This window comes from Mauremys mutica, chromosome 6 (genome assembly GCF_020497125.1).
Source record: "Mauremys mutica isolate MM-2020 ecotype Southern chromosome 6, ASM2049712v1, whole genome shotgun sequence".
In the NCBI taxonomy this organism is placed as follows: Eukaryota; Metazoa; Chordata; order Testudines; family Geoemydidae; genus Mauremys; species Mauremys mutica.
Genome location: NC_059077.1, coordinates 65,261,068 through 65,285,011, shown reverse-complemented (window position 1 = coordinate 65,285,011; position 23,944 = coordinate 65,261,068). Strand labels below are relative to the sequence as shown.

At 42.4% G+C, this 23,944-nt stretch overlaps 1 protein-coding gene across 5 annotated transcripts in view; it reads right to left on the bottom strand.

Annotated features, from left to right (window-relative positions):
• FER (FER tyrosine kinase) overlaps positions 1–23,944 on the bottom strand; it is a 392,406-nt gene that overhangs the window by 255,748 nt on the left and 112,714 nt on the right. The window contains exon 1 of one of the 5 annotated variants that reach the window (XM_045020438.1): positions 22,752–23,502. The exons of 3 other annotated variants lie outside the window; for them this stretch is intronic. In XM_045020438.1, coding sequence (XP_044876373.1) covers positions 22,752–22,916 — 165 coding nt within the window. In that variant the 5' untranslated portion in view covers positions 22,917–23,502. Of the gene's footprint in view, positions 1–11,220; positions 11,332–22,751; positions 23,503–23,944 lie in introns of those variants that run through there. One more of the 5 variants, XM_045020440.1, reaches the window with a different exon arrangement.

The window sequence follows — 23,944 nt, the reverse complement described above, 5'->3', positions numbered from 1 at the left end:
GTGGCCTTTTGTTCTGACTGTGTACACGTGGTACGATATACTTTCTCACTGATCAGGCCATATCTTCTGTTTCGTCGCGATTTGACCAACTCGTGGAGTGGTATAAGTTGTTTGGATTTCTGTACAACGCTAACAGCCTGATGCAGTGTCACAGAGAAAATGAACTGGAGAATCACAGCAAAAATTTTGAAAGAAAAATGGGAGACATTGATGCCAACGAACTCATAATGGAATTGAATCGTTTTATTTATGTCATCGACAAAGAGAGAGGACTTGTCACAGCAAACAATTTTTTAACGTACATATACAAGAACAGCTTTCAGGAGATATATCCGAATCTTTGCATTTGCATCAGAATTCTTCTGACCACACCAGTTACTGTCGCCGGTGCTGAAAGGAGCTTCAGCAGAATGAAACTGATCAAGAATATCCTGCGCTCAACCATGACAGATGACAGGCTTTCTGCGCTTGCAGTTATCTCAGTCGAAAACAAGATTGCCAGATCTCTGGACTACGACGCATTGATTAACCAATTTGCGGAGAACAAGGCTCAAAAGAAGCGCTTTGCGTAAATACGGAATACATGTACACTGTAGGCCTATGTATACATAATATGAACCCTGTATATTGTATAAAATAAATACCGCATTCCAGTTTCTGCATTGTAAGGGGCCCCGGACATATGTTCGGAGGGGGCCACGTTCTTTGTTGCTACGGCCCTGGCCTGAAGACACAAAGAGGAGAGGAAAAAGCAAGGAAAAGGGCAAGAAACCTGAGGAGAGAACATAAAAGTTATTGCCTCTCTTCTCTGGAGGATCCCTCACATTCTTCTAGCAGTTTGTGGCTCTCTGGGCTGGTGAGATGTACAAAGATATGCTTCTGCATTTTGTTTGTACCCTTTTCTGGATGTTGCTGTTGTGAGTATGGAGCCTTCATGTGTTTTCTTTGTTTTGTTTTTTATCTTCTTTTTCCACACTGGTTTCCAGTCATGGCTGTGACTCTTCTGCATACTTTTTCCAACTTGTCCAGGGTAGAAAAAATTATTTTTCAGATTGCTCTATGTTGTCAGACTCTGTAGGCTCTCCTTCCTAGTGATAAAGCTGGAGGAAGAAGGGGATCTGGAGGATTTGACTGACTTCTTTTTGTGCTTCCTTCTTTAAAAACGATTTCTTATTGACAGCTGCATTTTGAAACAACACCATATGCACGAGTCTTACCCCATACATGAAGCCAACAGCTATTTGAACACTAACCATTTGTCTGAACTAGGGAGACCTGTGAAAATCCAGCTCTGTTTGCCAAGGATAGTGAGATATGTATCACTTGCCTGGTTTCCTCAGAGATCTAGAACTGGGACATGGATGTCCCAGACCATAAGATTGTAACATGAACACATAAAAAAATCAGAAAATCCAAAGCTTTTTAAAAGTAGTTTAGTTTTGTACTACATAGTGAGTACTCTTAAACATTTGTACCAATTTGAGACACATTTCTGGTTATACTAGTATTCTGAATTTTAAGTAAAGGAAATCTCTCAAATCAGTAGAAACTTTCTAAGTTTGACCACTGTATACTTATTACAAAATACCCTGTTGGATGTTCTGGGCTGTAGCAGGGAGCGGGAAGAGCAGGAGTTGCAGACATGTGAAGCACCCTCTCAAGAGTCTCTTGGAGCTGCAGACTGTGTAATTAGATATTATGATATCAAAATAGATTTATTCTGTAGGTATTACGTATACAGTTCATAATAAATCAGCGAAATTTCTTGACATATGTCATGTAAAAAACTTAATGGTTCGCATCTGAAGAAAGTTTTCTGATCATACATATGATTTCCTCTATACATCTATGCGTGAAGACAGATAATGGAACAGCTGAACGTGATGCGTTTTCTTTGGACATGCTCAGTTACAACAAACTGAATTTATACTGTATGAGACTGGTTATATTTTTGCAGATACAAAAACATCTATGCAGTGGGAATAGGTTGGCCTGCTCATCTTCTAAAGGAAATGAAGTCCCTCTCTCCCTCCTTCCCCCCTGCCTTAATAGTATCATCTTTCTCATAAGCAGTGTTGGAGAGACCGCTAACCTAATTTCAGAAAATTCCAACCAATTCCCTATATCTTTCTTGATACATTTTTACAAAGTTCAAATTGGGTATAAATCTAAATCAATATTTTAAAGCAGATAATAGTGGCAGTTACTTTTAAGCACATAAAACCTAAGCAAGGAAACCTGTCTAACATGTTTAGGAACACTTGTGTTTTCTATCTACTTTTTTATTTTTTTAAGTAACATTTTGAACATAGTTCTAAATTCTCTTGGGTCACATTTTTTTTGTCTTTCTATTTAATAGTCTGCATTACAAAACAAAGCAAATTTTATTACGATTTGATATTCTGAATATGAAAAAATCATGAAGGTACTGCTCAAGATATCAGATGACAAAAAGAAAAAAATTGCATTTGATTGATGAATTGTATTGTATTCCCAGGCAACAGCTTGGAGAAATGACAGTAGGAGAAAATAAAATAAAATGAAAACTAAAAACAAAACTTCAAAGAAATACGGTCTTCCATACCAGCATAGGCCAAGAACATAACCCTTTAATAATAAACAAGCTGTAATTCTTAACAAAAATACCAAGATAAATGCACCCTATAGGCTAGAGGTATGGTAACACCCAAAGCAAAGGCATTGACAAATATAAAACTAACTTCAGAATGGCAGTTTTCCTGGTTGGTGGAAATTCAGCTGCAAATCCTGCCCCTCCCTCCGTAGCCTAATAAGACCCATTGTGGTTCTAGTGCATGTGGTGAAGGGAAGGAGGAGACTGGGAGCAGAACAAATCCATTGGCACAGTTGTCATTTTAAGTACTGAAGCCTTCATTTTTGGGGAATATTTTTTAGACTAGATAGATTCAGATATATGTTGACATCATAATTTTTCCTTTGCTGAAGTGTACAATACTAGTAATGAAATTCCTGGTAATGTATAGTAAGAAATGGGTTACTGGTCATACGTAAACACCATATCATATTAGTGATATTCTGAGAAGGCTCCTTTTTATTTGGCTCCATCTCTATAGAATAATAGATAATCAAAACGAATCTACAGTAGAATATGGCTTCCATTTACCGCCCCTTTGACACACTGCATTTGATTTCCTACTCACAACTTAGAAGTCTTGCCTCAGATCATGAGGTGGGCACCTAACAATGGCGGGCATATTTCTACAACCCCTATATTAATGAGCACATATTTACTTGAGTAGTCCTATTAAAGTCAGTGGGACTGTTTGTGCTACGTACTATGGAATGTCAGTGAGAGTTGAAGAATCTAGCCTCAATTAACTTCTTAAAAATCAAATAAAAATAAAAGTTAACCCCCTAAACTCCTCAAATACCGTTCTATTTATACTACTTTCAGGCTGTTTAATTAATTATGATTAACAGTATCTGTAGAACTTTCTAGTAATAAAATGAAAAATCATTCATTATATAAAACTGACCATAGTGGGCAACATTACAGAAGCACTGTGCAATCTCCAAAAATATTAGCAGCTATGATGTCATTTTGTCAGAAGAAAAAAAAAAGGGGGGGGGGACAAAAACTAAACCAAATTAAGATGTCTTGCATAATGCTCTGAAGTTTGCTACACTCAAGTCCTGGCAGACCCCCAAGTATAATGAATTCCAAAACCAAGAGCCTTCAGCCTAAGAAATCCATGAGTTAAATCCCCAACCTCCATTAGCAAGTGACTCCCAACTGATCTTAACTGCTACAAATGGTTATAGAGCAAGTCTGTGTATTGTACTATATATCTTTATACTGTGGAAGAAGTAGTTACCTTGTGCAGTAACGATGGTTTTTTCGAGATGTGTCCCCCTCATGGGTGCACCACTGTAAATGTGCGCTGCTGATCTAAGAACTTTGGTAGCAGTGTCCATTCATCCCGTGCAGCATTGCCTCCCTTCTCATGCTCTGCCACAGGGCTAATCAACGCTATGTGAGCGAACTCTCCTCAGTTCCTTCTCTACTGCAGAGTTATGATGAGAACTCTGAAGTAGAGGGGAGAAGGGTGGGCCGTGGAGCACCCATAGGGACAGACATCTTGAAGAACCATCATTACTACACAAGGTGAGTAACAACTTCTTCTAGTAGCATCCCTATGGGGCTCTACTGTAGATGACTCCCGAGCAGTAGCCCTTACTAGAGGCTGAGGCTTTGGAGTCGAGTCTGTTATGGATGATGGTACCGTGGCACTGAATCTGGCATTTGTAACAGAGTCCCAAAGGATGGCATAGTGTTCTGCAAAGGTATGTGCTGATGCCCAGGTAGCTGCTTTGCAGATTTCTAATACAGGGATACCGCTGGAGAAGGCGATAGATGAAGAAACCAATCTCGAAGAATGTGTGTGGTCTGCAGATGGAGATGCTAAATTGAATCTGGTAACAAAGTTTGAAACTGTTCAAGACCCATTTAGAGAGTTTTTGAGCTGAAATCACTGTGCCTTTGGACCCGTCTGTGACGGAGAGGAAGTGTCTCGGAGATATCCTAAAAACTCTTGTCCTGTCCAAATAAAAGGCCAAGGCTCTCCTTACATTGAGGGTATGGAGGATGGCTTCCCTATTATCCTGGTGAGGCTTAGGATAAAAGGTTGGAAGGCAAATGAATTGGTTCACATGAAATGCAGAAGTCACGGTGAGGTAAACTTTGGATGTGATTTAAGCATGACTTTGTCGGGGAAGAACTCTAAATGGGGGATGTGCCATCAGGGCTGCTGTCTCCCCTATCCTTCTTGCGGAGGTAATGGTGAATCTCAGGAATGCCGTCTTCATGGAATGGTGAATTAAAGAACAAGTGGCCATGAGTTCAAAGGGCAGTCTAGTCAGTCCTTTTAACACTAGGCTGAGGACCCATTGTGGGGTAGGAAGCTTGGATTGGGAAAAGAGGTTTGCTATGCCTTTGAGAAACCTCTTTATAGTTGGTTGGGAAAAAATGAGTACTGTTCTACCTGCTGGTGGAAGGTCATTATTGCTGCTAAGTGTGCTTTTAACAAGCGAATAGAGAGTCCCATAAGAACGGCCATACTGGGTCAGTTAGTCCAGTATCCTGTCTTCCCACAGTGACCAATGCCAGGTGCCCCAGAGGGAATGAACAGAACAGGTAAGCATCAAATGATGAATCCCATCACCCATTCCCAGCTTCTGGCAAACAGAGGTTAGGGACACCACCCTTGTCCATCCTGGCTAATAGCCATTGATGGACCTATCATCCATGAACTTATCTAGTTCTTTTTTGAACCCTGTCTTGGCCTTCACAACATCCTCTGGCAAAGAGTTCCACAGCTTGATTGTTCGTTGTGTGAAGTAATACTTCCTTTTGTTTATTTTAAACCTCCTGCCTATTAATTTCATTTGGTGACCCCTCTAGTTCTTGTGTTATGAGAAGGAGTAAATAACACTTCCTTATTTACTTTCTCCACACCAGTTATAATTTTATAGACCTCTATCATACCCCTCCTTAGTCGTCTTTTCTAAGCTGAAAAGTTCCAGTCTTATTAATCTCTCCTCATACAAAAGCCATTCCATACCTGTTGCGTTTCATGCGGGCCAGATAAAGCACAACAACCAATATGATTGCAAGCAGAATCATTTATTGTGTACAATGCATCATATTATATAGGCTTCTCCATATTAGCAAACGTCAGACACACCAACATCACATTGCTGCTGATTGGTTCTTTGTCCGATACACACGCTTTTCACATGCATGGCCCTTTGCTCACTGGTTCCCCATTTCCCATGCAATCCATCTGATTATGGTCTTGTTTATCACCTTGAAACCGATCCCAGCCAGGCCATCTGGCGCCTGCCTCCTCCTGGCTAGCTCCCTACTTTCTCACAACAACTTTATCTAACCCCTCTGTTCTTGTGGCCTGCTGCTGTAACTTTCCACCAAGGCAGCATAGGGATGATATATCCCCACACATACCCCTAATAATTTGTTGCCCTTTTCTGAACCTTTTCCAATTCCAATATTTATTTTTTGAGATGGGGTGACCACATCTGCATGCAGTGTTCAAGATGTCGGAGTACCATGGATTTATATAGAGGCTATATAATATTTTCTGTGTTATTATCTAACCCTTTCTTAACGATTCCTGATTTCTTGAGATTCAACAAATAGTCCAGGACTGTGAGGAGAGTGGCTGTATCTGCGGTGACCCTTTTTGATTGGCACCAACATCCGGAACCTGTTCCACTTGTGTGGGTAAGTATGACGGGGTAGTTACTTTCCTACTGTGTAATAACACTTCCTGTACCTCTTCAGAGCATGATGTTTCTGTGTTCTGGAACTATGAAGGAGCCTGGCTTTGAGCTGTTGTATCCACAGGTTGGGGTGGAAAGTGCATCTCTCGCTCTGCGAGAGGAGGTAAGGAGTGATGGGAAGGAGTCATCAGGGGACATAGCGTCAGTTGTGACAGATAAGGATACCACGTCTGTCTGGGCCAGGTGAGAGTGATCAGTATCATGTTTTCTTTTTCTTTTTTTAAACTTTCAACAGGACTTTCAGCAATAGAGGGAATGGGGGAAAAGGCATAAAGAAAGCCCTTGTCCCATGAGAAGAGGAGCGCGTCTCCCAAGGGACCATTGCTCCCATGGGAGCGCGTCTCCCATTGCTCCCTCTATTATATAGCCGATGCCTGCTCTGGAGCACTACTGTGGCCATTTCTTGTTCTGGTAAGTATTCAGTAGGGCCACTGAGGAGTCTGACAGCATGGTCCGCCACATTGTCCGCCAGTGCCTGGCATGCTGAAGACTGTACCAACATCGATATCTGTACCGAAGAAGCCATGCCCAAGGTGGATTCTATGGATTGTTTGCGCTCAGTCAGTACCGATGAATCCTTGTCTGTGCCCATTGCATTCTTAGGCAGTCCAACATGCTCTGTCAGGGCAGTACTGCGCAAGCCCTGGGTACCAGACTTCAACAGCTTCAGTGTTATCGGTACAGATGATACTAACCAAGCCAGAGATCATTTTCAGCTCAGTCAGGGCTTGCTGTGGGGGACTCTCGGCCCTTTTCTTAGAAGCCTCGCATGAGTGGCTCATGGGTACCTTCTTGGGCACACCTGCCTTAGAAGTAGAGGGTTGCTGAAGGGCCATCTATATTAGGAGTTTGAGTCTGTGATGGGATGTTAGATGGGTTGGGATCTGAGTTGCTACAGAGAATTCTTTCCTGGGTGCTGGCTTGTGAGCCTTGCCCACATGCTCAGGGTTTAACTGATCGCCATATTTGGGGTCGGGAAGGAATTTTCCTCCAGGGCAGATTGGCAGAGGCCCTGGAGGTTTTTCGCCTTCCTCTGCAGCATGGGGCACGGGTCACTTGCTGGAGGATTCTCTGCACCTTGAGGTCTTTAAACCACGATCTGAGGACTTCAATAACTCAGACATAGGTTGGGGTTTGTTACAGGAGTCGGTGGGTGAGATTCTGTGGCTTGCATTGTGCAGGAGGTCAGACTAGATGATCATAATGGCCCTTTTTGACCTTAAAGTCTATGAATCTCTGCTCTCTATCCTTTCTGGATCTGGGCTTTAGTTGTTGGCACAAACTACATTTCTGAAGTAGGTGGTTCTCTCCCAGATATATACATACCTACCCCTGGAAATTTCCACTACATGCATCCGACGAAGTGGGTATTCACCCACGAAAGCTCATGCTCCAAAACGTCTGTTAGTCTATAAGGTGCCACAGGACTCTTTGCTGCTTTTACAGATCCAGACTAACACAGCTACCCCTCTGATACTCTCCCAGACAGTGGACACACTCAGAGTGTCAGTCAGTCAGTCACCTGGAAAGATTCCTTGCAACTAAGACACTTCTTGAAGCCTAGTGAACCAGGCATACCCTGTCCAAGGGGGTCCCCCCAGGGGTGGGGGAGGAGGTTGAAGGAAAACGAAGTCTAAAATAAAGCTTTTGAGCTTTGGGGGCAATAAAAGATAAAGGGGTGAAGAAAAGAAAGCTATCCTTTTGGAGCTTCCCTAAAATTAACAATTCTGAAGAAGTTAACAATCTGCTAATGGTCACCTAAAGCTCCATCTCTAGCCGGGGCAGTTGAGAAGGAACTGAGGAGGGTTCGCCCGCACAGTGCTGGTTAGCCTCATGGCAGAGTACGGGGCTGGGGGAAGCCATGCATGCACGGGCTGAACGGACACTACTACCAAAGTTCTCCAATCAACAGTGCAGGGCTGCAGACACATCTACAATGGAGCACCCATAGGGACACTACTTGAAGAAGACTATTGTTTTGGATCTTTTCAACAAATCTTATTTACACTGTGTCTCCCAGTTGCTAGTGTGAATTAAAGTGGATTATGAAATTTGGGGTATGTTGTATCCTTTAAGGCACAGCGCAGAATATGGGGCAATGCTCCAGGGATAGCACCAGAAAGGATTCTGCCTCAGGAAGGCATGTGTCCCTGTACTCTATAACACATAAGGGGAGTGCATCTGCTGCCAGGTCCATTAATGGAATGCTGCCTGTTCCCTCTGCAGGTTGGTGTGGAAAGCAGGGTCGGTTCCCCTTTCATCTCTTTTGGGCATCATGCATCTCTGGGGGAGTAGGGATTCATTCCCTGTACTCCTGTGTGTAAAGACTGCAACTGTGCATGGTCCTTACTTGGGCCAGTGACTGATAGGGAACTGATATATACATTATTATATGAATACTGATTTGTAATAATAACTGTACCAATGCAAGTTTTTCAGGGGCTGAAAATAAATAATGCTATTGGGGTTTCACAAATGCGTGGGTTTTTTTTTAATAATAACATGTGTGATGTAAGTGCCTTATAAGACATAAGTGTTTTAAAATAACATGATTTGGTTAATTTTTTTTCCAGAAACTATTTACAGGTATCATTAAACAACCAACACATTCAATGTACGTAGAATATCAGTAGTAAAAGCAGTGAAACAAGTATGTTCTAAAACTTTTTTTTTAAAAAATAAACCATTTCAATACTTTGGCAAACTCTATGCCTCCAACCTACTTAGAATACTACTGTGTGACCTGAAAGATTTTAGCACCTCAATTTTCAAAAGCAACAAGGTTATTTAAAATTATTCAATATGATAACTGGCAACTGTACCCCGCTTCGAAATGCACGTTGAAAGATACTGCAAATTCTTTATCACAGTAAAACAGAAGACTGATGGAATTAACCTTGATCAGCTTTAATAAGACAGAGAAGAAAATATGGTCTTAACCAGTGTAGCTTTCACATTAACTGTATTAAAGGATAAAGTGACACTTCCAGAAACTGAGACAGAGTTTCTAAGTAGATTAAAATCCATTTGGCTATTTCCATTTAACAGACAGTAGTTAGAATTTTACACTTCCATCTGGTTTCAACAAGTCTGTCAGTTTATTAGAAAAATCAATGTGTGCATTAATATAAGATATGGCAATTTCATGAAAGCTGCAACATGCAATTCCCTTAACAAGAGATCTGAGCCAGACTTAAACAAGGAACCTGTGTGGGATGCCTGTCTGTAATTACTTAAATTGACAGTTAACAAAAATTCCACTTTTCCTGCATCTGTATGATTAGATTTTAAGAAAATATTTTAGAGCAAATATTTGGGGAAGAGAAATTCAATATACTATTTCAAATTAAGTACTTGCCTAAATAGCAAATCTTTACAAACATATGCAATTAACATGCAGTAAAAAATGATAATGTATGTAGGCATACTACACATAGGTGGTTTCCACCTTGCTATGAACAGAATCTACACACCTAAATTTAATTCTACTTGCATCCCATATTGGGCTTGGCTTTACATATAAGTCAAATAAAACATGTCAGCCTAAGATTTTTCTCCACATTTATCTGTTCATGAAGTTATCATGTAGAGTTTCACCTTTGCTAGACCCAAGTTCCCTCTGGCCAGAGGGAAACTCATCTCCCCTCTATCCAAGGTAGAGTTACAAGCTGTACTCGCACAGTGAGTCAAAATTAATCTGTCAGCATCTCCCTGCAGAATTTCAACACTGGCTATACCTGGGTGGGTCAACAGACAAACCCTTCCATCCTGCTATATTTATTATACACAAATAATTATTTCTGGTTCATCTGGGATAGTGTTAGAGAAAAACTTTGTATAAAAGAGATGAATATGGGAAAGACAGGCTGACGTTGGTCACAATGCTACCACACAATGGTACTGGGAAATCATCTAAAACTGTGGTTCCCAAACTTGTTCTGCCACTTGTGCAGGGAAAGCCCCTGGCGGGCCGGGCCGGTTTGTTTACCTGCCACGTCCGCAGGTTCAGCCGATCGCAGCTCCCAGTGGCCCCGGTTCGCTGCTCCAGGCCAATGGGAGCTGCTGAAGTGGTGGTCAGTACGTCCCTCTCCCATTGGCCTGGAGCAGCAAACCACGGCCACTGGGAGCCGTGATTGGCTGAACCTGCGGAGACGGCAGGTAAACAAACTGGCCCGGCCAGCGGCAAACAAGTTTGGGAACAACTGGCCTAAAAGTACAAATACTAGAAGTTGCAAAACAAGCTGTCCTCCAATTTTTATTTGTCCAAATTTAGCAGCACCAGCACTGGACATGGGATTAGCAACAGAAACTTTTAAGCAGTACAAACACTGCTTAAAACTAGCATAGCTCTATCAGGTAAAGTGATCTCCCATTGGCAGTATATAAATAAATCACTAAGCAGAGAGGTTAGAGACAGGATAAAATGGTGAACTGAGGGAATCAACAAGTCCTGGCTGATTGCATAAGTACTCAGATAAGCAAAAGTCCCCTCCATCATATTGTTGGCCTTAAAAGTAAGCTGTACAGTAAGTAACTCATACAGACTGTTGGTCAGAGCTGCTACAAGCTGAAGGAGTATCAGTGGCACCTGCAGAAGGACCCAACTGATGACAATAAAAAGGGCATAAACAGACAACCAAACTAGGCAGAGGCAGAAGACTCACTCTAAGAAAGGATCAAGGGAAGCAGACAGTGTCCCCCAGAACAAAAGACATGCAGATGCCAAAGCAGAGAAGAGTGGGGAATAGTAAGGGTGGCATAAAAGGCAAACTCACAGGACAGATTGGGTCCCAAGATTGGAAACCAGAGTGTATGAAAGTAAGAGACACACAATGCCACAAATCCCACTGTATGCAGCTCCTAGTCCTAAATTAACCAAACCTTGTTTCTGGGGAGTTTGCAAGCATCACAGGAACCAAATCTTTTTCTACCCCTTAAGAGAGCTAGTCCTTTATATATGAACACCAGTAAAACCATGTGGCTCCATTGAGGGAGAGCTGAAGCATGAAGAAGAGACCCTCACCCTCTCTGGTGAACTGGTCATCCATGGCCCCATTATGAGGCATAGTTTTACACACAACCAACCCACTTTTGCCTGGTGACATCAGAATGGCCCTTCCAGTATCTACTTGGAAAGCAAAGAAACTGCAGCTTCATAATTCAAAACTGTGCTCTCAATATGTGCATCTCCTCGGTTGGTACTTACGGATGGGAAAAGAGTATCAACAAATAGATAAGAAGTTAGTAGTCACCTGGGAAACAACACAGTATAAATCATGTCAGGCTCAGAAAGTGTTCTAGGTATCTTTCTTTAAAATATACAGGTATACCATGCAAGTTGTATGCAGGATGCAGTGTCATACACAAGTCAGCAAGAGAGACTGCACTCCTGCAGAAAAGGGTGCACCTCATAATGCCGTGGCATGTCTACACTACAATCTGAAGTCGACCTATGTTAGGTCAACTTACAGTCACTGTAGAAATTACTGCAATGGCTGATGTCCACATTACCCTCCTTCTGTCGGTGGTGAGCATCCTCACCAGGAGCTCCACACAGCTTCCCATTGGGAGCCCAGCTGTCCTCCAAGCTTCTTGCTTCCCCGTGTTCAGCCAGGAGCAGGCGAGGCAGCTGCCCAGGGCTTCTCACCTTCAGCAGTGAAATCCACACCTGGAGTCCAGTTGGCTGCCATGCTCCTGTCAGAGAACCAGGACCCTGGGGGGTAAATAGGGCTCCCAGTGGCGAGCGGGGAGCCCAGGCACCAGCCCAAGCTGGGAGCCTAGGTGGCAGCCCGGTTTGAAGCAGAAACCCGGTAGTAGCCCAGCTGGGGAGTTGGGAGCTGGCTTTCTTGCTAGAGCCATGAAATTGACAAAACAGCCAACGTACACAGTGTCTACACAGACACTGAATCGCCCTAATTACACCAACATAAGCCCTACACCTCTTGTGGGTGTAGTAGGCACTTACATCAGTTGGAGCAAGTTTGTAATGTAGACACTGACATAGTTAGGTCGACATAAGGCAGTTTATGTCAACCTAACTCTGCAATTTAGACCAAGCCTTAGTGATGTATTTTACCACATTTTAATCACCAAAGATTCAAAGTATAATCTTGAAGAGAGTTACTATGAAGACTGTCAGCATGACTTTACTTCTATTTTTCTGAAGATTCATAGTTTAAGACCAGAGGGGACCATCTAGTCTGCCCTATCCAGGGCAGACTAGATGGTACTTGCTATACCTCTCATGAGCCTAATAACATTTGTTTAAAGTATAACTCGTGTTTTCTGGAAAATATACTTTAGCCAGAAGGCAGCCAGTAGACATCAAGAGATAGAGAAGCCACCAGTTCCCTTGGTAGTTTTTTTCAATGGTTAAATAACTTATTGAAAAACTGCACCTTATTTCTAATCTGAATTTGTCTGGCTTCAGCTTCTAACTATTTGTTCTTGGTATGCCTTTCTCTGCTACACTAGAGAGCCCTTTAATATCTAGTATATCGCCTCATGAAGATACTTATACACTAATCAAGTCACTTCTCAATCTTCTTTTTGATAAGCAAAACATACTGAGCTCTTTAAACCTCATATTGTAAGGTATTTTCTCCAGCCCTCGAATCATTTTTGTGGTTCTCTTCTGCACCCTCTCCACATTAAAAAATATGCACATTATAGCTTTTCCACTTCGCTCAAACTGTAAGATTCTGTACCCCACCCCTTATCAAAGAGTAAGCTGCAAGCAGGAAGCGTGATGAGGGATCCTCCCCTCACAAGGCATGAGCAAGTTAAAAATGGCCAGTTAATCTTATAGGCAGCAATTGGAGGAGAGCCAACGAAAGTTAAAGTCTAACTGAAGATGAAGACCCGCTGGGCAGGGGTAGGCTGGGCTTGTATAAAGCCAGGAAGTTGAGAGCAGAAGGGGGCTGCAGGGAGGAGCTTTGCAGTAATTAGATTAAAGAAAGGGAGTTAACTGGACAAGAAGGAGTTCTATGGGGAGAGTATACTTTGGATCCTGCCCTGAACTAGAGATTCTGGAAAGAAGCTAGGGGTGATGTAAGTATTTGGACGTGAATAAATTATTGGAAGATCCAGGAGGAAACTGATGGTAAGATGCCTGCAAAGCCATGCCAGGAGGGGGTGTACTCTGGGTAGCACTCTGCCACAGCATGATTGACTTCACATGGATTTCCTGAGATTGGGGAGCTACCAAGTTTGTGATATATCTAAAACAATAAAATATACTGAATAAAATGGCATTATGCAGCAATAACAGGATTCTTTCATAGTGTCACTGATGAAAGTATTGAACCTAAGTGACATACACTTAGTAGCTACTGTGATACAGCAGGGCCAGAGGGCAGCAGTACAGTGATCAATGGGAGGTATATACGGTAAGCCCCAGGATGATCAGAGACTTATTCCCTGTGGACTAAGGAGAAGTAATAAGAGCACCTGGAGCCAGTTAAGGCCTCGCCTGAAACCTAATAGAACCTCCTGCTTCAGTCAGACAGGAGAGGGAAAGGAGAGCTGACTGTAGTTTGGAGGCATAGTGCTGTTGACCAGGGAATCGGAGTACCAGGGGAAGGGATACCCTGCCCAAGCAGGGCAGAGGGATTCCCCCAGTACAGAAGACAGAGAGAAACCCTGCCCAAGGAGAAAGAGGTTAAGAAGCCTGTGAAGCTAAAGGGGCTGGGACCGAAGTAGGGGGTGGACCTGGGAACCTTCCCCACTCCCCTTCTCTCCCCCTCCAGGGCATTAGCAGAGCCCAAGAATAGGGGCAGGGACAACACTCTGACCCACCACAGCAAAGAAAAGTGAAAGACACACCACAATAGCCTTGGCCATTTGCCACACTACTTAGGCATGACAATTCCATCTCACTATTGTGGAAGTTTCCTTGTACACTTTAGCACAATTTGCTGGTAAATACTATTTAAAATAGAAGGGCAAGGGTTTAGTGTGCATTTAAACTACATTTAATATTACCTTCAAAATTATTAGCTTAATGACTGAAGGGAGCATAGAACTTCTGCTAAAACTGGCTATTTTACTTCATATTTGACCTAAGGAATAATGATATTGCTGTGGGTTGGTTTAAATCTTGTTATAGGTAGGGTGTAACAGCCACCTTTCATTCAGATTAAATGTACAGCAATGGCTGAAACAATAGCAGCACACAAAACACTAGTTCATGGAAAAGCTTGAGTAGAAGCTGAAATATGTGGCCCAACTGGCTTCAAATGAAAGGACTGCAGCTTTGATTGGTGGAACTGGTTCCGTCTGTGCTTCTGTCTCTCCCATGTGCACAGTCAGAAAACCGAGCAGAGAGCGGGGCTTGGGGTTGGGTTGCTGGCTAAAAGGGGCTTGAATCTGCGAGCAAGGACACTGTCTCCATTGTTTGATTCGTCCTGTGTTCAAGGAAACTAAACTTTGGACATTCATTGTAAATAAACAAAATTACATCAAAGAAAATATCTGACGTGCATCCATTCCTCCTAATTGTAACAACCTGTACCGTACAGCAGTCCCAAAGGTTTATCTCATTTGATGCCAATGCTGACAACCTGTGCAACAATAATCACAGCTCAACAGCACCAATCTCATTCAATTTTTAACCCTCTGGCTTTTAACTAATCTACAGGGCAACTGCTTGAGCACTGACTTACAATTTTATTTGCTTTGCTAACATTTACTAGAATACCAACTAACAAGTTTCTGCTCATTATTGCTCCCTAAAAATAAGATTTCGATACAAGTGTACAGGAAGAACAGAAAATTCAAAATAGACAAATATAGTGGGTGAAACTGACCTTTTTGGGAAAAAATCGTGACTTTTTTCATCTATTTGTTTCATATTATTGTGGACTATTCCATGTTTAAATTTTTTTTACAAATGTAAGGGTATTGAAAAACATTCACAATCATTCTTGACTGATTAGTAGAGTTGGAACCACTTGGCTACTGGATGCAGTACACTTCTTCTGAATTAAATCTTGGCTAAGAGGTGTAAGTATAGCTGGTAGTTGCTTGCTAAGTGTGTGGACTGAGCTCAGAATCGCATAGCTCTTTGATCCAAACTTTGTCCTTAATGGTAACATCATGGGCCTATACTCCCATTAAGTGAACCATCATATTTCCTGGAAAAATACCTTTACTTTTGCGAAGTCCTTTAATAAAAGACATTATCTGGCAATGCTACATTTTGAGGCAGCCAATTTTTTCTTGGCTGCTCCCTACCGAACAGTCTTTCTAAATTATACAAATCTACCTTCTGGCCGTCACACAGTGAAAATCCCTTGCTTTCTGGGATTCAGGGCTTTGGAAAAATAAAGGCAAAACAAGGTCTTGCTTCAAATGAAATTTTGTATTCACTTTCAGAATGGACTTGTATATAATAAACAGAATAATCTAGTCCCTATGAATTGGAAAGTTATTCATCACTTAAAAATAAAGCAAAAAAGAGAAGATTTTTGATCATTAGTTGAAAGAAAGTAAGAAATTGTTCTAGAACAGCACTTTTGTAATAGCTTAAAGAATAAAATTTTATTTCTAAGGTCTGATACTCTGGATTTTTCTCTTCAGAATAGAATACCTGTCATTTTCAGAAACTTCAGGTCACCAAGTATCATCCTAGTGACACATTTTGTTATTTTTCTTAGATTGTCCCAATGACCACTTCTCAAATAAAATGTATGTTCCTTCCAGGGCTTTGTCTAGTCCTGAAACCTCTTCTAGAATGGTCTTTCTGACTCACACCAGATGCCAAATAGCACTGACTTGACAGCAGGCTTTAAAGGTGGCCTTTTACCCTGCTGTTAGTAATAAGATAAATACCTATTGAAAATAGCCTTCATTTTGAGAAAAAAAGTCTGTAGTTTGGAATGCTGGATGAGATCCTGGTGAAAGAGTTACTAATATTGCTATCTTGCAGTGAAACACTACACAGAAACTGGGCTTCACCTTAGATGCAGTTTAAGTGAGATCACTCAAATATGGCTGCATGTAGACGCCATCCAATAATAATCTCACTTATACCACCACCAGTATATTCTGTGAATACTCAAGATGCTGATAAGGTCTTGAATAACATTGATGGATCTCTGAAATTTTTGTTTATCAGTACACTGGTGTGATTTGTTTAAGCCTATGAAGACTAATTGGTTGGTCTGGATCACTAGGGATACAGCAAATATTTGTATCCAATAACGAGACTTTTCTAGGGAGAGATTTAATTTTCTTCAGAACCAAGACTATTCTGAATTTTCCTGTTCTTTTGGGAAGTAGAAAGATAATGGAATACAAACATGTATCTCTTTATTTTGCTGGTGTTACACAGATGGTTTCTAGCTCTAGATTTGTTAGACTTTAAATAAAAACAGTTACTTAACCTAATTTTCTAGATGTTTTGTCCACATGCACCCTATGCACCCAACAGCATCAGTAGGAGCTAAACCTGCACCTACAAGACCTAAGCCCCCCGCCCTCTGCCTTGGAGCTGCTCCCCGGAGCCTCCTGCTTGCTGTGAAAGGGGCGGGGAAGAAGGGGGCTAATGTCAAGGTGTCCCCCTCCCCACTGCTCCTGCACCCCACTTACCCCATCTCCATAGAGCAGGGTGGGGACACAACAGGGCTCAGGACAGAGGGAGCTTCCTGGTCTACTTAAAAAGGCAGTTTACTTAGAGTGGAGTCAGCGTACTTAAAGGGGTAATGTGTATCTCTCTCTCACACATAGTGTGTGTGTCTGTCTGCCATGCTGTCTCCCCTCCCTCCATTCGTGCTGCCTTGTAGAGTGTGAGGCTACATTAACAACAATGGGTTAACCCTTGAGAGCTCAGCCACTTGCTAATTCATGATTTAGTAGTAAGTCATTCCCTGGGAAATATCCCACCCTCTGACTTCACTACCTTAACCAAGCTTCACAACCATCATCGTTGTGTACCAGTATTAAACTGTTTGTTTAAAGCTTGAGAGAGAGAGAGAGAAAGTATATATATTATATAAAATAGTTTTTTGTCTTTAGTTCCTGGAACCTAACCCCCTCATTTACATTAATTCTTATGGGGTGTGTCGTTATTGACAGAATCTGTAACCATATAGGTCACTGTTGCAACCACTGTAATATATTTGCAGTAAATACTGTTCAATGGTTGTCGTGTGAGGTGTCTATGGGAAGATTATGACTGGCTGGTTATACTTGTGCTAGCTGTATATGTGTATCATTTTTGTAGTTGAAGTTATGAATATTGGCTCTATACTATCTGTATTTCAAACTTATGCTATGCTTCTGGGTGACATCCCAGACAAGTTGTTGTCAGCTCTGCCTAGCCTGCTTGATTGTCCATTAAGGACCATCAGCTATACAACTGACCCACTGAGAGAAGGCAGACACATCTTGTGACTCAGCAAGGTATGCAGGGACCTGTCTATGGACAGAACTCTAAAGTTTTTCTATGCCATGTGCTGGATAGCGTGCCCTTGGGACAAACAAAGCAAAGATCACATGGCAAGAGACTATAAAAGGCTGATGCCTCATCTCCATCTTGTCTTCAATCCCGCTTCTTACCTCTGGAGGGACTTTGCTACAAACTGAAGCTCTACACAAAGGACTAATGACCCATCCCAGCTGTGGATGTACTCCAAAAACTTGATTTGAACCTGCAGTTTATTCTATCATTGCTACAAGCCTGAACCAAGAACTTTGCCATTACTGTATGTAATTGATTCCATTTAACCAATTCTAGCTCTCATCTATATCTTTTTCCTTTTATAAATAAACCTATAGATTTTAGATTCTAAAGGATTGGCAACAGTGTGATTTGTGGGTAAGATCTGATTTGTATGTTGACCTGAGTCTGGGGCTTGGTCCTTTGGGATTGAAAGAACCTTTTTTCTTTTACTGAGGTATTCGTTTTCATAACCATTAGTCTCCATAACAAGTGGCACTGGTGGTGATATTGGGAAACCGGAGTGTCTAAAGACATTGCTTGTCTGACTTGTGGTTAGCCAGTGGGGTAAAACCAAAGTCCTCTCTGTCAGGCTGGTTTGGTTTGCCTTGGTGTGCATAGAAACCCCAGCCTTGGGCTGTAGGTGCTCTGCTTTAAGCAATTTGTCCTGAACTGATACTCTCAGTTGGTTCCCACCAGAACCAGCATCGTTACATGGAGAAATTGGATTCGCTTAACATCATTTCACTTAAAGTCACATTTTTCAGGAACATAACTACAACATTAAGCGAGGAGTTACTGTACACAACAAAATTCATGGGGTGAGGATGGGGCCGAGGAATTTTGGGGGGAGGGGGATCAGGGCTGGGGCAGAGTGTTGGGTGCAGGGGGTGAGGGCTCCGGCTGGGGGTGCAGGCTCTTGGGCAGCACTGGGGAGGAGTGGCTCAGGGCTGTGGCAGAGGGTTGGGTGCAGGCTCTGAGGTGGGGCTGCAGATGAGCACAAAGGTGCTCTGGGGCTACAGCAGACTCCCCTCAGCACTCTCTCCCCGCAGCAGCACCTGGGCTGGGGGAGGAGGAAAGGGAGGCACCTGTCCCCGCCACGGGAGCTCTAGGGCTGGGGCTGCAGGATAGCCACCCCTCCCCCGGCCTCACCACTGCGCCAGCCTGGGCCACACCACCCTGGTCATGCCCGGGCCCAATCCGGCCACGGCAGGTCCGGGCCTCAGGGTGAGTTGGGGCCGGGGAAGGGGTGCCCGTCCCTCAGCAGGTCCCCGGGCGGGTTCCGTAAGCACCTGTGTGGCGCTAAATAGGCTGCTGCATGACCGCACCACAACACAGCTTACAGGGAACTTAGTCTCTGAGTACAGTTTTCCAACTAGTTGTGCACCTATCTTACAGTAGGTTCATCTAGGCTATATTTCTCCAGTTTATGACAACGTCGTGTGAGACAGTATCCAAAGCCCTAAAAAAAGTAAGATACATCATATCTACTGTCAAAGAAGGATATATGGTTGGTTTCGCATTATTTGTTCTTGACAAATCCATGTTGACAGTTACTTATTACCTTATTTTCTTCTGAGTGTTTGCAAACTGATTGTGTATTTGTTCCAATATCTTTCCAGGTATCAAAGTTAAGCAGACTGGTCTATAAATCCCAGGTTAGTAAGTAGTCCAATAGCACTGAAAGGGATGTTGTCCAGGGAGACGGCTAGTGCTACAATGCCAAAATAGAATACTTTTCAGTTAGGTTTATAAGTCAGTCTTTCCTGCTTTGGAGCAGAACGTTCTGAACTTCAGCTGAACAGCTTCCTTCAGTGCGTGTTAGCCAGTCAGCACCCAGGCTGTCTGATGTAATGACGACAGGATCAGGACCAGGAGCTGACCTTTTTCTCTTTGAGACTATGTCAGACAAAGCAGGTAAGATGATATCGGAGTGTGGTGAAAGGGTCACCATATCTAAATCCGAGAACTGTGTCGACCATCCTGGGTCTATCATAATCATCAATCCTACATTTTGCATCAGTTTTCTCAGGACCTTGATATCATGGGGACTAACAGAAAGGCATACATACAGAAAGTCCCAGGGTCCAAGGGTTGAGAAAGACATCTGACATGAAGCTCAAATTGTCTGAATCTGACCTTGTGTACATGAGGCCCATGCGCACCAAGTGTGGGATCCACTTAGGCAAATAATGAAGAAGGAGATTTTCACTGAAAGGGGATTCTATAGGAAAGTCTTGATAGAGCATCAAGAAGCATTTGATCAAATAAGATGTGTACAGCTTCAGTGATGTATGTATTGGTCATAAACAGAGATGGATCATTTATGATGAAATTTGAGGAGGCTGTCTCCAAGGGCAGCAGGTTCTTGCATCTGGTGAATGCCAGAGATTTTTGTGGAAATAGGAAGCGATAGAGGGGTGTTCCAACTCCTGTTACCTGCTACCCTGCCAAGACTGGGACTGATCAGAACAAAACTTGAAACTCTCTCTTCTCTCTCCATCCTCTTTATTGTTTCAATCAGTCCTTTGGCATCAAAAATGATTACAACTTTGATTCTCCTGGGAGAACTGGTATTTAAAAGGAGGCAAGCAGGATAGGTGAGCACTCTTTTTAAGAAAGGGTGACCAAAAAATGAGAGAAAATACAAAAAAGAAGAAATAAGTAAGATGGAAGACGACCAGAAAGGACAAGTCCTATAATTGGTGAAACACATTAAGCTACAAAATTATGTAACAACATTTAAAAGAGACTAAACAAGATATGTATTATGATCACCCATTATGTTAACAATAAAGCAACTTGTTATTTCTATTAACTACCGTATATACGCAATCATAAGCCAGTTAGTTTATAAGCCAACCCTCCCAGATGGATAAGTAAAAATGGAAAATATTTATAACCTGTTCATAAGCCTATAATTCAGGGGTCAGAAAACTTTAGCTCCCGGGCCATCAGGATAAACCACTGGCGGGCCGAGCTGGTTTGTTTACCTCGAGTGTCCGCAGGCACAGAGATAAACCTAAGTAAACAAAAAGTGTCCCGGCACGCCAGCTGCTTACCCTGACGGGCCACGACAGCAACTGGTGGGGAAATATTTTGGGAGGAAGAAGCTGGGGGTCAAAAGAGTAACCTCTGTGACCACCCCCCACATGACCCAACCCCACCCCTAGCCCGGGACCCCCACACTCTTCCCATCCCTCCCCACCCTATCTGGGGAGGGCCAGGGGAGGATCTCTCTGGCCTGGCTGAAGCTAATCCGGCAGGCGGGGCACGCAGGCGCAGCCTGCTCTGGTGGGCCAGACAGGGCGGCGTGGCCGCAACCTGCTCTGGGGGGCGGGACCGAGCAGCACAGCTACAGCCTGCCAGCCCCGGAGCTGCACCTGCTTCGGAGGCTGGGGGGAGAGCAGCGTGGCCAGAAGTGAACAGACTCTCGCCCAACCTCTTCCCTTCTGTCTCTGCTGGCTGTGCTGCCTCTCCTTGTTTCCTCTGTTGTGGGGAGGGGCTGTGTCCCACCTCTCCCTCTCTATACCCATTGATAAGCCGACCCCCTTCTCTGGTGCTTCCCTTTTTTTACTAAAAAAATTTGACTGATGAACAAATATACATGGTATTTTAAAATGCTTTGGAACAAAGGGGAAGAATTTTTTTTTTTAATCTCAAGGAAGACTCTTCCCCCAGATCTCTGAATGAGATAGTATTCTATCTTTGATCCACTGACATTTTACTTCCACTTTTTCCTAAAATCCTGACAAAACATACTGCTTCACATCCATGCTTCACGTATACTTACAATGAAAAGAAATAATAAATCCACCCAATGAGATTGTAATGGGTAAAAATATTTAAAATGGCTTGATAAACTAGTGCAGTGCTTTGAAATGTGAGAGACGTGTTAGATTGCCATTCCCCATTTCTCGCTGGAGTGACAGAGTCTAAGAGAAATGAAACTCAGGTCTCCTGAATGGCAGAACAAAACAGAAAACATGCCTACGCCACCAAACCAGGCTAAAAATGAGAGTTTTGATTAATAAAATGAGTTTACAGCCTATGATTTTGCCATAGATCCTTCATATGACACAGGAAGAGGTCAAGAAGGATGTTGTATGTCACATTTTAAAACTTTTGGAAGCATATGTAAATAAATAACTGTCTTCAATTACTTTTAAACAGGACTGATTTTTAAACAGGCTACTTCAAAAACCACAGACATAGTACTGCCACCATTATGAAGGACTGTGACCCTGACGGCTGCAGGAAATTCATTTGACCGGAAGCCTATTACTATGACAAAAATTGTAAGAGTTCAGCATAGCAAGTGATGATTGTTTAGAAAGTATCACTACTTTTTCCTCCCCTGACCAAACACTTAAATATTTGCAACATATGTTTTCTGGTCAAATGGTCCTCAGGGACCTTTTTACTGAAATGATTGTTTTGCAACCAATTCCTAAGACAGCAGCATTCATTAGACAAACAATGGCTTATTCTTTGGGCAACTTGAAAAGCTCTTCAAGTGTCTTTAGATTCACTCACTACTTATACACTGTTACTGCACTAGAAATACTTTCAAGAGCTCTGAAACCTGCTCTCATCTGGTCACCTCTCAGCACTGAAAGAGCTTGTACATGCTCCAGTTTCAGGCAATAACAACTCTTGTCATTTCTAATAATATTCCCATGTCTCAGTACCTTGTCATTTAAATCCTCCTTATCGCTCATTTTCCCTTTCCTTGAGCAGGACTGGAACACTATAGGGATTTTTTAAATAAAGAATTCTGGCTTTAGGAAGTTTAAAGTCTTAGAGCTTGGTTCTACTGGAAGAATCCTATAGGGATTTCAGAGACTGCCAGGCATTTTCCTCACTGGAAGAGGCATTGAAAGATTGATATGATTTATTATAATTTGTGAATTCTAGCCCAGTGGCTTGACATCCAGCTGGGGAAGGGCATGAGTGGGCTTCTATCTCTTACCTTATCATTTGAGGACCTTCTTTCCTCTGATGTATGTCCAGTTGGCAAGGAGGATTTGGACGAAGGAGAGATGGAGGCCAGAGCATACTCACTCTTATTACAAGTGCAGCGTTCATTCTCCACACTTGGTGGAAGTAACTGACATTTGGAGCATTTTTGCTCCATGGTTGGTTTTGACAGTGAACCAAAAATATACACCTCCGCTGGTGAACTGGAAAAGTAGTCCCAAAGTAAGATACCACTTAGATTAACTTTGTCTGGGAATGCCGCCAACAGAACAGTAGTTATAATTCCCAAATCTGCAAATTAACATATGCAGTTTCTATAACACTGCTTCCATGGCTGAGATGAAAACAAGATGGAGAAGGCACCAAAGCCACACCAACCTGATCCACAGTTTGTTTCTGTTCCCTCTCTGGCAGTAAAGTTCACTCTAGAACCCTGAATTACTGGAAAGGAATGTTACAGGAACGCAGTCATTTATATTATATATTTATAAGGGCTCTCCTGCCTCTCTCTGGTAAGTGCTCTCATGCACTGTTAGGATGATAAACAGATACCATGAACCAAAAAGTCAGTGGTTATTTAATCCCAGAGACAGAGAAACAAGGGAGCCCTTTGATAATATATTACAAAGCACCAAAATACTTCCATGTTTCTCAACAAGCAACAAAAAATAGTTATTTTACTCTCCACCCTCAGAATTGTTGTTACTGCTGTAATGGAACATCCCAGAAGCCGACAGTTTCCCTCTGTGTCTCTTTGAATATGAAAATTCTACAACATGAGGCAATACTGGAAAAAGAGGCACTTAAAACAATGGTGATGCTCTCCTGTAATGGCATGTATTAAAGAAAAATACATACTTAAGGAGTCATGTTTATCAAAGGAGTCACTGATCTCATTATTTCAGTGCATTTTAAAAGATATATACCTGACCTTACATATTTGGGAATTTTTGATTGTGGCTATTGCAATATGATAGTTCAATCAATTGAACCAGAATCTGCCAAGTTAAAACCTGCACTGCATGGGAAGCTAAGAACAGTGACTCAAGTGAGAGCTAGTGGTCTGTAAGTCACACTATTATGAGGCCCATAGGGTAATGGATTCCAGGGACATGGGATGGGATTCCAGAGCTATAATGTCAGCAGCCAGAAGTAAATTGTTTTTAAAAGTATCACAAACATTTT